This window comes from Neodiprion fabricii, chromosome 3 (assembly GCF_021155785.1).
Source record: "Neodiprion fabricii isolate iyNeoFabr1 chromosome 3, iyNeoFabr1.1, whole genome shotgun sequence".
Classification (NCBI taxonomy): domain Eukaryota; kingdom Metazoa; phylum Arthropoda; class Insecta; order Hymenoptera; family Diprionidae; genus Neodiprion; species Neodiprion fabricii.
The window spans coordinates 34,614,322-34,628,240 of record NC_060241.1 but is presented as its reverse complement, the minus strand read 5'-3'; the positions used below and the strand labels follow the sequence as shown (position 1 = coordinate 34,628,240).

General features: G+C 37.9%; 3 protein-coding genes across 3 annotated transcripts; 1 reads left to right on the top strand and 2 right to left on the bottom strand.

The window, feature by feature from the left end:
* Positions 1 to 2,614: 2,614 nt before the first annotated feature.
* Positions 2,615 to 4,374, bottom strand: LOC124178179 (trafficking protein particle complex subunit 4). Its single transcript, XM_046561400.1, has 2 exons — positions 4,101 to 4,374; positions 2,615 to 3,405 (listed from the first exon to the last, which is right to left on the bottom strand). The coding sequence occupies exons 1-2, from the start codon at positions 4,273 to 4,275 to the stop codon at positions 2,927 to 2,929; spliced, it is 654 nt and encodes a 217-aa protein (XP_046417356.1). The 5' UTR covers positions 4,276 to 4,374; the 3' UTR covers positions 2,615 to 2,926.
* Positions 4,375 to 4,632: 258 nt separating this feature from the next.
* On the top strand, positions 4,633 to 8,589 carry LOC124178177 (etoposide-induced protein 2.4 homolog). Its single transcript, XM_046561391.1, has 6 exons — positions 4,633 to 4,776; positions 5,614 to 5,780; positions 5,956 to 6,211; positions 6,413 to 6,756; positions 6,889 to 6,963; positions 7,145 to 8,589. Exons 1-6 carry the CDS (start codon positions 4,762 to 4,764, stop codon positions 7,230 to 7,232), a joined length of 945 nt encoding a protein of 314 aa, XP_046417347.1. The 5' UTR covers positions 4,633 to 4,761; the 3' UTR covers positions 7,233 to 8,589.
* Positions 8,590 to 8,629: 40 nt separating this feature from the next.
* Positions 8,630 to 11,930, bottom strand: LOC124178176 (transforming growth factor beta regulator 1). Its single transcript, XM_046561389.1, has 5 exons — positions 11,450 to 11,930; positions 11,035 to 11,260; positions 10,678 to 10,954; positions 10,313 to 10,532; positions 8,630 to 10,173 (listed from the first exon to the last, which is right to left on the bottom strand). Exons 1-5 carry the CDS (start codon positions 11,567 to 11,569, stop codon positions 10,000 to 10,002), a joined length of 1,017 nt encoding a protein of 338 aa, XP_046417345.1. The 5' UTR covers positions 11,570 to 11,930; the 3' UTR covers positions 8,630 to 9,999.
* Positions 11,931 to 13,919: the final 1,989 nt, after the last annotated feature.

The following is a 13,919-nucleotide window of genomic DNA, read 5'->3' as shown; positions in this document are numbered from 1 at the left end:
CAGCAGCAGCAGCACCATTATGCCACCACTTGGCCCAGCGTATTTCCCAGGTCTGACGTCACGCGGTTCCGTGGCATGGTTCTCAGGCGTGAATGGACCGAAATCTCGTCGTCCTATTGGCGGAGGCGAATCGCCCGCGGATTCTGGGAACCAGCAAAGCTGCGCCCGGAGGGGCGAGCGCGGCGAGGTTCGTCGCTGAATCACGTCGACCGAAGAGAAAAAAGCTGCGCACGGTGCCGACCGGCTGCACTCCTCCGCATAATGTACACGCCGAAAGTTTCTCCCGGCTAATCACTGGCTTCTGCAATGTTACAAAAATAAACACCTACCTTCCGGTCCATTGATTTGGGTACACGCGTATGGCGGGGGCGGATGTGGTTTTACGTTTTACCGTTTCGATGTAGCGGCCGGTTTCCGCTGCGTCCCGCCGCAACGGCGGGCGGACGATATCGCCCGATACTCGTGCGTACGCGACGAGCAGTCGTCCGAAAACCATGTTGAATGCAAGCCTCGGACAGTGTCTGCGTTCGTCGTATTCGTGGGAGAGTTAGTCATCTTACAATTAATGAAATATGGGCGACAGGCGTCGCGACGCGGCCTTCGTTACGTCGAGACTGCCCCACGCTACTAGGCGACGATGAATTTTGAACCACGATCCCTGCTGACGAGTCGAGTTACAGGAAAATTTTATGACGCGGCAAAGAGATCGCGTAGCGTATGTCAATTGAATGGATCGTCCAACTAGAATCTTAAAAACTGTGCCAACGAATTGTCGGGCTTCCTGGAAAGCAGGAAGGACGCCCGCGCCAAATCGTAAAAACGTTACATTACAGCTGGTCGTGTTTTCGGTTGAATGGAGTAGTCGTACCCAAAAACGTAGCGTTTTATTTTTTATCTTAGAAATAACTCTCGCTGAACAACAAGTATCGTCGCATAGGTTTCAATTCGACACCGGCGTAAAGCTGCGGTGTCGATAAAATTAGAATTGTTTTTACTAATCGGGTTCGCTGAAAAAATATTTTATTTTCGTATGTCTAGTTGTTGTTACGTCATTAGCTCAAGATTAACGAAAGTAGCCAGTTGCGAGGAATGTGGATTTTCGTGTCGAGTGATCCTCGTTAAGGGAATGATTTGTGGAACAAATTGCGGCCGGGGGGGGGGGGGGGGGGGGAGGGCGACTAACCGCGGATAAATGTGACGCGGCGCCTGTGGTCAGGCAACCGAGGCGACACATTAACTAACCGTTACAGCGTGAGAATCATCTTTTAGGCGCCGAGTGACTCACCGCACGATACTCGTCGTCCTTACAATGTCTCACGCCGTTCTAACGATAATTATCAATCGATGAGTCAACCCCGGCAACGATAATATTAGTAATCATTAACCAGAAAAATTGTGATGCGGACATAAATCCTGTGTCCTCGCAAATACTACAATCGCATGCGTAATTTATTCCTGTTAATAGTCGGGCGAAATTTTGTACGAATTTGACCTTGAGGCCTATAAACCGCGAAGGAATTTTTCATCTACCAGGCCGTTACGAGCGTTTAAATTAGACCTCGATCGTGCAATTCACATTCCTCTTAAGACGCCGATGCTTGTTAAGAGTATCCTCTTTTTTTTCGCACATTTACACGACCCGTTTAATTAAGTCATCTCCTGAAGGCTCTATTCCCGTAAGCCCAGCCAGTGTTCTGAAACGGTACGAATTACAGCGACTGGTTAAAGCGAGTGCCACGGTACGAACCTAACAAATAGCTGAACAGATTCCTCGGAATCTGTTGAAGAAAACGGCGCGCCTGCTGAGTGACGTCACGTACCTGCTCGCATCCTGACTATGAAATAAAAGGCGAAGAGGTGGTGGGTTGGCATATAGGAAGCTAACGCAGGTTCCGATGTATAATGTGTCTCACATACCTGCACCGTTTATTATACCTGCAGTGTTTTCGTCGCGGTTCATATCTCATGTTTCGTAATCCGTTTACAGCCCTGCGAATCTCGGACCTTTTTTTACACCGTTACGTGTGAACGATCATGAATCTGTGATTACTCTATGACTGGACCAGGTACTTCTGGAATTAAAAATCGCAGAACTGATTTAAAATTCGTCCTTTGATCGAGGCTTTTCACATTAATAATCACAGAGCGGTTCACCTCGTTTCAGGGGTGTACGCGCTATGGAATGCGGGGAGCATCGGGTGGATTTCGATCGTCCCGAATATTTTATAATTTCGGGTCAGTGACCCCAAAATTAGACCTGGTTGTCTGCGCGGTGTATATGCATGGTCTCAACGGCGTCGCATCTCTCCGTTCACCTGCATAGCTGCCGCATACCTTGCCCATGAGTGGGCAACCGGTAACCGCCGATACTCATTGGCCACTGAACCGATCTTCATTCTCTCTCAAGCTTATAAATTCCAGAGGATCGCACTCCAGCAAATCGTTTCGACGCCGTTTAACGGCTCGACACGTGTGCGAGATACACTCGGCTTCTAACGAACTGTTACAGTCTCGGTGCAGCAGACTTTAAATCTAGATAATTTTACTTGTATTTAATATATCAAACTTGCATTCTATGGAATTCTGATTAAATCAGTGAGATGTAAAATCTCTATAAGTTACCATATTAATGTACGTCAATTTATTACAAGTAAGGGCTTATTCCATTTGTACATGATACTATGTCTTATTTATACATATAGTTTATTATAAATACTTTTTACTGTACAATAACGTCGGATGAATGATAAACGTTTGTTCTGTTTTTTTCTTTACCTCCAAGGCAGATCTTAGCTTATTCGCTATGGTGTGTTGCATGTACCAAATTAACCTGGAGTTTGAGGAATACTATTGCTCAACAGGATCATGTTCACTGCACCTGATATCTTAATTGATAAATCTTTAAGAAATTTTTTCAATAATGATTTTACACGTTGCTTATGCCTGATTTTTCTACCGTCTCTAATAAAGTTTGAAGATGTGTTTCAAAGAGTTCGCATCTTATCGGCATTTCTAGAGAATAGAATGGATTCTTGAGTGCATAATCGGCGTAAAGTTCGTAGACTCGTTTCAGCAAAATATCCATTCCAGCCTGGGTGGGTTCAGCTACTACCATGAATTTCACTCCGGTTAACGTTTGATAACAGTATAAACGGAAGGTGTCAGCTTCCAAGACTTCTATTCCAGAACACTTTGGTTCCGGACTGAGCTGACTTGCAATGGCAAACAACGGGTAGAACATGGAGGCCAGGAAGATTTTCTCGTTCGTCGTCATTTTTGATCTACTAAATTTTAGCAGTATAGGAAAATTCTCGGCATTGGACAACATGTCCAAAACGTCTCTTCCATCATCCAACTCCCGGCCATTCACTGGATTTTTATTTACCGAAGTCAATACATGACCCACTGCAATTGTAAGGGATAAAATTTAGTGAAAAATATTCAGACGAAATAGGACAGCCGGATAATGCAAATCAATGTTTAGTGAACATTATGTTTTTCTTAGCAACTGAATATTATTTAAATCAATATCAGGTCATTTCATTATTGACATAAATCAGTACTTGTAGTGCTGATTTTATTTACACCTTGATAGCCGTATATAAAATCAAACAGACAACTAGCCAGATCAATGGATTATTGATAGCGGAAAATTTCTGTGATTTTTTCCTGTAATCGACAACGTTATCAGTAACTCAATAACAGGCTACACTCCTTACTTGACCGACTGAGTTTATTCTCATACCACGCTTCATACAGATCGCTGTAAAATCGACTTTGCTTTCCGTACTGGATAGGTTATAAGTAGTAAAATTACAGAAACCAAATATGTTCTGTGAAATCAAGAAGATAATTAATTTCATTCGATAAATACTGCGTGTACACTGCAGAATATAGGTATGTGTAACGAAAGAATATAGCTTTGCCTTCAACAGGTGCATTGTGATAAAAATTCTCACTTTAGTAAACATTACAAGAATTTAAAACACAGCAACAGCGCGAGCTCAGAGTGTAAAATTATTATCGAGAAAGTGCGAAATGATTCGAAAATCAAAGAGAAAACATGGAGACTTTGGAGATAATAAATATTAGAATCCCACCTTTGATACCATCCTTTTGACCAAAGGCAACAACAATCTTTTTATTTTCATAATTTAACTGAATATCCAACGGATATGTAAACGTCCTTTCAGTTTCTACTTTGGGAACGTTGTGGTCATGGTTGAATATCAATCCCCCGGATTTGGAAACAATATACACGCCGTATATTACCATGATAAACGTGAAAGATTGACTGAACTCGACTCGAATAGGTTATGTTGCCTGTTTCACCTGTCAAACACAGCTGACGGCGGCTTCTCTTCTTCGTCGAGTCGATACTCGATGTCAGTATCGACTCCTTTAAATGTCGTTATCTCGCACTGCGTCACAAGGTTAATAGGAAGCGGAATATTCGAACACGTTGTTTTCTAAATTATCTATTTCGGCACCACCACCACCATCGATAAATTTTTGAAACATTATATTTCAGCGTTAAATTGCAGGAAGAAACGAAAAATACAAAAATACTGTAACCTGTTTCACGCGTGTAAAACTAACCAACTCAGGTCGAGTTCAAAATGAAATGATCGTTCCGTTGTACTTTGAACTATCGATCTCCCCGCACAGATGTCGTATCGAAAATGTCTACTGGCTAGACGTGATCAAAAATATTAGCGTTATTTATTATTTTATTAAAGGTGGACAACAGTGTGATGAGACATGGACAACATGACGGTAATTACACATAATCTTCCCGCGTTTATCCATGCATTTTTCATTGGAAAATGATACTTCGTTTATCCGTAATTACACGTTCACCGCTACACTAACCTTATATCGTTTTCTATTAATACCTAGCTATCTAACAATTACCTCATTGCAAGAATATTTTACGCATATGTTTTATGTAATTTCCCTTCCTCTTATTAGCGGGCCGAAATTCTTTACTAACCTCTGTTCCTTGCCTTTACCTTTACACATTCCTCACACATTTAGTCAACGAATGTAGCCCATTCCTTTGTTGTCAAACATTTTTATACCTTCTATTTCCTTACTTTGATTAGCCGTTTATTCGTCACTCTTTGCCCAGCTTAAATTTCCACCAAATACAGCTGAAGCATTTGCTATTCATTATAATGCACGCATGAATCGAAATTGAATTTTCAGTCTGGAGGCATGAATTGCATTATCCTGAAAAGGACAAAAATTTGTTTTGTTGTTTTCTTTCTCTTCTTCATAGTTACAAAATATTGAACAAATAGAAATACCCGTGAAATTTGCAAAATATTTACCTGCTTGTTCATGTTACAGTTTACAGTTAAAAGATTTGCTAAAATGGTAAAGCGGGATCCAAGATATTATGTACCCATCACCCGAAATGGCTGGATTTATTTTAAATTAGATTTTTGAAAGTTGACTGTAAATAATAATAATAATTTTTAAAATATGCGAATTCCTCTGTTAGTTGCAACTGAAGCTGTGATGAAAAGTAGTTTGGTTACTATTTTACAAATAACATTCATTGTCATAGCTCACATTTTTTTGTCATGGGTAATTATTTTTTTCTCACAGGGTATAGTACGAGCGATGTGCCGAGGTTTTATGGACAGTTTGAAAGGTGCTCTGGTTTTATTTTACATGGACAAACAGATCAATGAGAGGGCACTCAGAAATCCTCCGCTGAGGAGAGATTCCGGACTACAGAAACGAGAATCGAGCAAGCAGCCAAAACACCAACAGTACGTTGGTCAATGAATTAAAGTCACGTTGTTTGAACCTTGAATTCAATTTATCAGCCAAAGTACCTTGAAAATTCTGTAAAACAGATTACTAACACAGTAAATATCGCAAATAATATGTTTCGAGATAATACAATTATAGGTTTTACTTTAATTCGTACGATCATTGTTTCAGGGAATCAAAGGTCCTCAAAAGAACAATACAGTGTTGCGCACTTAACGGCGGAGTCTTTTGGGCCAGTATTTTCATTTTTGAATGCGGAGTGCTGCCGTCCCTCAAATATCTACTAACTATTATGTTCGGTGACTCTTCTGGAATGGGCATCATGATTTGGTCTTGGATGAAGCCTTTTCTTTCCCTAACATTCGGCACTATATGGGTGCTACCACTTTTTTTACTCAGTAGGATAGTGAATAGCTTATGGTTTCAGGTATGTGTAATGCATTTTGCAATTTCTGTTATGAAACTATATCATTCTCAGTCACTTGTTGTGAAAAGGTTAGATTGAAGCTGAAATTTAACTCACGAAACAAATCTCGGTGCAGAATGATGATTTTCAAAATAAGTGACACAATAAACGAATTTTTGAAATGTACTGGCAAATGAGTGACAGATTTTACTTTCATTTCAGGATATAGCCGATAGTGCGTACAGATACAGGCAGGGCAGGCCCCACTTGTTATCAAGTGTAAGTAAGCTGGTGGCTGACATGCTGTTCAGCGTTTTGGTTCAGGCACTTTTCCTGGGGCAAGGAATGCTGGTGTCGCGAGTGCCTCTTCCGCCTGTAGGCGATCTTCTAGCTCTTGTGCATATGTGCCTCCTCTACGCCTTGTATGCCTTTGAGTACAAGTGGTTTAACATGGGCTGGGAACTGCACAGGCGACTGACCTTCATTGAGGGAAATTGGCCTTATTTTATTGGATTTGGACTTCCACTAGCCGTTTTGACACAGCTTCCAAACTCATATGTTATAAGGTACGATTGACTGTCCATGAAGAATTGTTGAAGGCTTTTTGTTTTTCTTACGTTTATTGGATTTATCTTGAATCAAATCTATTCATGTTACAAATTTCGTCATTTAAATGCATTTGATATAATTGTTTTTAGCGGGTGCGTCTTCTCCATTTTATTTCCACTGTTCATAATCAGTGGAAATGAAGCAGATCCAGTGACTGGAGTCTGGTAAATATAATACAAATGTTACTACTTCATTGATGTTTGTTACTCTTGGTTTGATGGTATTTTTTTAAGCTTAGGTAAACGTAGCAGGAAACTATTCCAGACTGCACATCTGAAGTTATGTTAAGACGAAATTTTTATGTTTTGCTAGTTTACCTAGTCACATGTTTTTTGATTGTTGCAGTGATTATCCGCTCAAGCTCTTTTCACCAGTCATTGCCATTGCGAATACTCTATTCAATAAAACTATCCGGCCTGCGACCAGACGGTGACAATTGCACGGTACTCCAAATGCTGCTATTTCAAGTATGCACGAGTGAAATACGGAAGCAACAACATCGTAACAAGCTTATTGCTATTTACTGCACTGTCGCATTGAAAAGCAGCTATCTATTAGCTGAGCACTAATTATCACTGTACGAGATCAACCAGCAATTACAATGATAAAAATTCAATTTTTTTAGGATATTTCAGCTTCAGTTAACGTCTTACAATTATAAGACTTTTAATTTAGAGCATAGATTCAGAATTTTATTTCACATTATCATATAATGTACCAACATTGAAGATAATTTAAATACCCATTACTTCTGTTTAATTAGTTAAACGAGTCGAAAATTTTAGTATCCACCAACCCTGTCACAAATTATATTTTATTTTTCAAGGGCATGGTAAGCTTTTACACGATTAACGATTCATTTCGATGAACATTGAAAACTATATTTGAAATATGATAATTGAGTGAGTTTGAACAAAAAATCGATAGGATGTAAGAAAGTTTATCCATGGTATACTCTCTGTAAGTATGCATGGTGGAAGATCAACATACTGAATGACGACACTCAATGTGACGTACATATATATACTGGTGACTTGCAAAAGCATTGATAATTAGTGTTCATTCTGCGGTGTCTAAATAACAACTGTAAGTATAGACACTTAGATTGATTCTGATTTCTTCGATATCCCAAGTAATTTTGCGACTCTCTATTCGAAAAAGACTTGAGGCGTGCGGTCGGCAGTGTCAACAGTGTTCATCGAAAACCGTGGGTCGTAAAATTACTAGGGATATCGGAGGGGTCTGAATCATTCTAACTATATGCCCTAAGCTGTACATACAACGAATACTTATCGCAACTGTTATTATACAACAAACAATTAATAACACTGAATATATACATACATGTATGAATAAGTTGTAAGTGCACGTAATTGTAATTTACTTACTAAATATAACCTAACTAGTTGTATTTTTCGAGGATATTTAAAGAAAAACGACATTAGTCAGTAAAAATTAGGTAATGTATGTATGTACACATGTAGACATTGATTCAGAGACGGCTAGTTTATCGGACGAATCAATTACTTTGGTAAACGCAGATTCGGTCTATTTGTATACACATAAGATTTTTATAACAATTTTTACGTATCAAAACGCAAAGCACGTATTTCCTAAAACAGAACTGAGTGCTATATTATTTTGTATGCCTGCTACATTCAGTATATGTGTGTGTATATGTGCGCGGAAAAAAATGTTAGTGAAAAAAAAAACAACCAGCAATCAGATAGTGCTTTACAGTTTAAGGCAAGGTATAATTATCGTATAATCTACCAAGATTTCGGTTTCACGTTACTTAAAGTATAACCTAAGCTTAATTTTTCATCAGAATTTACTTGAGAATATCTGATACTCAAAAATGGCTTAACGCAAACGATGCTTTGTGAGTTAGGTAATCAATATGAGACGAGAAATCAGCACTTACGCCGCAGATATTTAGGCAAAAACTTTTGCAACAATACATATCCCGTAAAATAACATAATATGTATATATATTTGAGAATGTAATTTCTTACTGTGTTGTTCTTCCGATTGCATGCTGATACAATAGTCAACGCTAAGAATAGGAACACAACTAGACAACTCCACAGATTTAATTAGTGACTTTGAGATCTCTTGTTCCTTAATACAAAAATATCAGATTTCGCACCTGATTAGACTGATCAATAATTGTTGGACATGAAGAGGTTTTAAATCATATTGTAGACTATAGCATATTCGGCAGCTGTGTTCTTGTTATTGGCTATAATAGGTTCTGTTTGCATATACCTAGATAATAGTAACGCCTTCTGAGACAGAATTCTATATATACAATATAGAAATTGTGAAATGAATTTTGACCTTAAAAGAATTAATCTACTTTATATTCAACATTACTTTGAATCGTACAAAAGCATTCAAGTGACAAACTGTTCGACACAGATTTAACAGATCAACCTAGATAACTTGTTCGTGATTTTTAAAAATGATCATCTGTATTGAGTACGAAAATTTAATCTACTTACTTCATTTGACATAAATATAGTTATAAATAATTGACTATTATAAATAGAAATGCTTCAATATTCGTCAGACTATCTAATGAAACAATTCAGCATAATTGGATGTAGATTGATTTTTACCTCAAATCTAAATATGCCCAACGTTTATTGACATCATGCACAAAGAATTAATTTTTGTTTTTGGCAGGTATAGTGAAGTACGTTTTAATATTAACTTAATAAAATCCAGGGATTTCATTTTATAGCTAAATAACTGAAATGAAACTATTATTATCGTTTTGTTTATCAACTTGTGATAAATACCTTTTTATGTTATCTTTATCAAATGTGAGACAGGGCCCATCGTACGTGTTATGAATCTGATGTACAATAAATCTTTTTGTATACAACGTTAAAAACATTTTTTGTTTATACTTACGCGCATTACAATGCATTATAAATTTTTGTGACAATTATTTCCGCCGCATTTAATTTTTTCCTACGTAGCTTTTAATATGTCAAGCAGGCTCTTCTCATTGCCGTTTATCACTTTTTACAATTAATTGAATCTCAATTTGGTTGAAAAATTATTCAAACACGTGGTTTCAACAAGTAACACTAGCATTTGTAGATTTGTTCAATTTGATTAAATCGAGTAACTAGAATTAACATGGAATACACTATTAGTCTCGCATACACTGTTAATACTGAGCGTAAACATCACATGAGGAAATCTTGGAACGTAAGTAAGTTGGGATCTGGTGGTTCCTCTTTAATTCTGTAACCATTAGGAATTGCAAAAGTCCTGTGTAAGGCAGAAAATCCAAGACCAGGGTCTGTTTCTTCCTCGGCAATGGGACTCGATGCTCGATCGGAATTTTGATTCTTGTAAACCTGTATAATTGAAACCCTCGTTTGTATTTCTTCAAAAAAAGTAAGCCCTTTTGTTGAATTTGCGGTTCATAAAACGAAGGTTTATAACAACTTAACAATCAAATACCTAAAATAAATTACATTTTCTATTAATACATACCTCAAAACGTACTGATTTGTAGTTTGCAAGTTTTCGTGTTCCAGGTGAACTCTGTATCAAATTCTGAATGGTTGGATGAGAAATACCGAAGAAATCTGCTCCTCTTGGAGGAATGGAACAAAGGGTAGGAGAAATCGCAGCTAAGAGTCTGGAATGGCATTCGTCGGGTGACAAGCCAACTAAAGGCTGATCAGGATCACTGTCCGAAACTATTTCAAACCTGTTTATTGGAAAGAAATGAGTGTAGAAATAGTTGAGCTTATCCTGCAAGTAATATAAGCTTTCTGATAAAATCTACAGAAAAATTGAGAAACCTTTGTTTTTTGGAAAGAAATCTTCTAAAGAACAAAACAGTGCTATTGTACCTTGGATTTGAACCGCCATCTAAAATCTTACAAGTGTATAAACTCTTGGTATGAGCATCTCTCAAGCTCGCAAACATTCTCGTGCTGCAATAACCAACAGGATAGATAAGATCTTCTGTATGGTATGCAATGCGATCTGAAACAACTTCTCCGAGCGAATAGACTGTCAGATCACCTAAAGAAATTGGAAAAACGGGGCGACCGTGAATATCTAGCGGTATGAGCTGCACCACCCTTCGCATTGCCTTGCAGTACCTCTTTGGTTTGCTCTTAGTTTCTGAAAAGTAAGTTTCGTAAAATTTGAGAAACTGAGGTCTGCTAGAGCGGCGAAATATAAGCCTGATCATCGCTATTTACCCAGTGCTTCGGTAGAGTTCCTCTTTTTTACACTTTTCTTTGGGGCCACTCCTTCATGGTTTGGAGATGGTGATCCAAAGCTGTTCGTCTGCGATTTTGTCAGCATTGTAGGATCGACTTCACCTTGTTGTTGGTAAAGTTTACGCAGCAAAAAATGTCTCTCTTCCTTGACAACCAAAAGATTCTCCTGCATTTGTGCAACTTGATCACAAAGTGCGGCATTCTCCTAAAAACGCAAAAGATACATTTTTAGATATTAATTTGAACATAAATCTATTCCCAGAGATGACTTCCAACGTTTTTCATTATTGGAGGAATCGACTGCAAACCTAATATCAACTATTTGAATTCTATCCAGAGACAATGTTTGGAACATGTCGAAGCGATGTTTCGGTAAAACCTGATGCGTACTTACGAAGACTGTGTCTTTGACGATCCTTTTCAGCTTTCTATACTTTTTCTTATACTTTATATTCTGTTGCAGTTCCAAGTTTTGATGATATTCATTGTAGTAAGGATTATAAGACTGAGCCATGACTGTGGCTTGGGATTTTACGAACCGCTTCTAACCGCTGACTCAACCACAAAACATGTGAATTTATGTTACAGAAATTCGATTCAATCATTTATCCATTGTAGAGTAGCTTTTATTATTTGTATTCACAATCAGAATGAAAGCGCACTGTAGTAAATCATAACCTCGAAAAACGAGCGGTAAACAACTGTATCGATAATGCAGATTCTGCCCAAATTCTACCTCTCGTTGCTGTGGACAACTAACTCAACTGATTCGACAGAGCTGTGGAATTTATGATGAGACCAAGAGATGAACTTCTATATCTATCTTCTTTTCGTCTATCTGTTGGCGTCGTCTGCGGCTGCGTGACTTTGAGAACTTCCGGTCGCGAAACAAACCAAAAGAATACCCGACTGCACTGCAATAAAATATAAGACAATTTTTTGGTGGTATATTAATCTTACGTATGCATCTACAGTAATGTTCATTAATAGGTTTCCAGTGGCACACTATTTTTCGGAATCAAAAGAGGAATAAGTTTCCTTTAATTTCGTACATCGTGTTTCCGGTTCACTTGGTTCACCAATTGGTGGAAGTAGAAGCAGATAATGTGATTCCCAGAATTGCCTCTCCGCCGATTTGAGGAACAAGGGTAATCCCCCCCCGTGCTCTGTTCAATCTTTTGCGCACTCCCTAAGAAATATAAAAGGCTGCCGATTCTCGGGAGGGCACAGACTTCAGTCAACAGTCACAGCGAATCGTACGACGAAATCTCCGAAGTTTTCTACAGTTTTCAACAGTAATAAATCCAGGTACGTTTCATAATCATCCTACTTGAAGCTCAACACTTTCGTAATGTCTTGTTTAACCAAGTGCTGAACGTGTTCAACATTTTACCATTTACCCATAAAAAATAATTTTTGCACCATTTCCTGCGTGATAGAATTTATAACGTGTTCGTCAAAATATTCTTCAACCGTGGCCTTTCATGCGACGCGACGGTCATATTTCTAAGACTACATTTAGTGAATTGGTATCTTTCGGATGCGCAAATTCAAGGGGGAAATAAGTTGTTAAATTAACGTGTCAATAGATCGTGAATTAATTTTAAACCCTGAAGTATTGGGAATTAACTGAGAAATAACTGAAATAATAAGATTTGAGTGGGGAAAAATCTGAATAATAATGAGGAGTTAGGTTAAAAAAAATTTATATGAATTAGGTGGATTACTTTAAAGTAACAGGAACTCTGTACATTGAATTGAAATAATCGAGAATCATCTTGAATTGAAACGAATTACTAGTTTCTATAATTGAATGCTTGAAACATTTTTCGAATCGTGTACGAATGCTTGATATTTTTGAAAATCAACCGAGAATTTTGAAGTGAGTGAATTTGATGTGCGCATCCAGAATGTTCACTGCATCTCGTAACCTGTCTCGGGAAAAAAAACTTGGAAGGTAATTGCTAATTAAATTTTGTTTCCGGCATGAAATTTACTAATATGCAAATGGATCGGCTTTAGGTCAAGAAAAGTTTTTCTTAATGTTGGGATCTTAAAGTACACTTCATATGTTTTCGGTGATCAGTTTCTTGCATATTCAAGTACAATTAAGTCACATTAGAAGGACTATGCATGTGATGTCGATAGCTATATTATTAACATGTAAAATGATAACTGTATGTAACTATGTGACTTTCTTCAAATCGTTGCAGAAAAATGGACAAGGATGCACGCGATAACCGTTCTCGCCAGCAGAACCCACAGCATCAACCCTCTGGCCCCGGTCGCGACGCTGGGTATCACGGTGCAGGGACCAAAGCGGATTTGAATAATCATGCAAACCAAGGAAATCCCAACCATGCAAAATCTGGACCAGTCGCAAAGAAATAATTAATACCATCTTGCTATCCGATCCTATTATAAAGATCAGGAAATTAATAAAGTAAACTTTTTTTACATGTATATCAATGTTTCACAAAGTGTACTTATTTAGCATTTGTGCAAAATTCAAAGACCCCGCGTTATTCCAGGAATGGAATGAAAAAAAAGCTGCAATAGTGATAACTGGTTTTCAACGATGTATAAGTGAAAAATAACGCTTTGTTTTGAATTTTGCTCGATGCTCCAATTAACGTTCCACTCCCATCATCCTGTCATCCAAATTATAAGCTATAGTATATGAGCGCATCTTTAATTCAATTATAATATTATATTCAAGTTTATATCTTATGGTTAGTATGTAATATCATCGTGTACAGGTATGTATGGCTAAAAGTTTCTGATTTAACAGTGTAGTTGAATCGGCAATTGATAAATTCCACAATATTGTTCCGGGCTTTTATTGGAGTAAAATGACGGGTTGG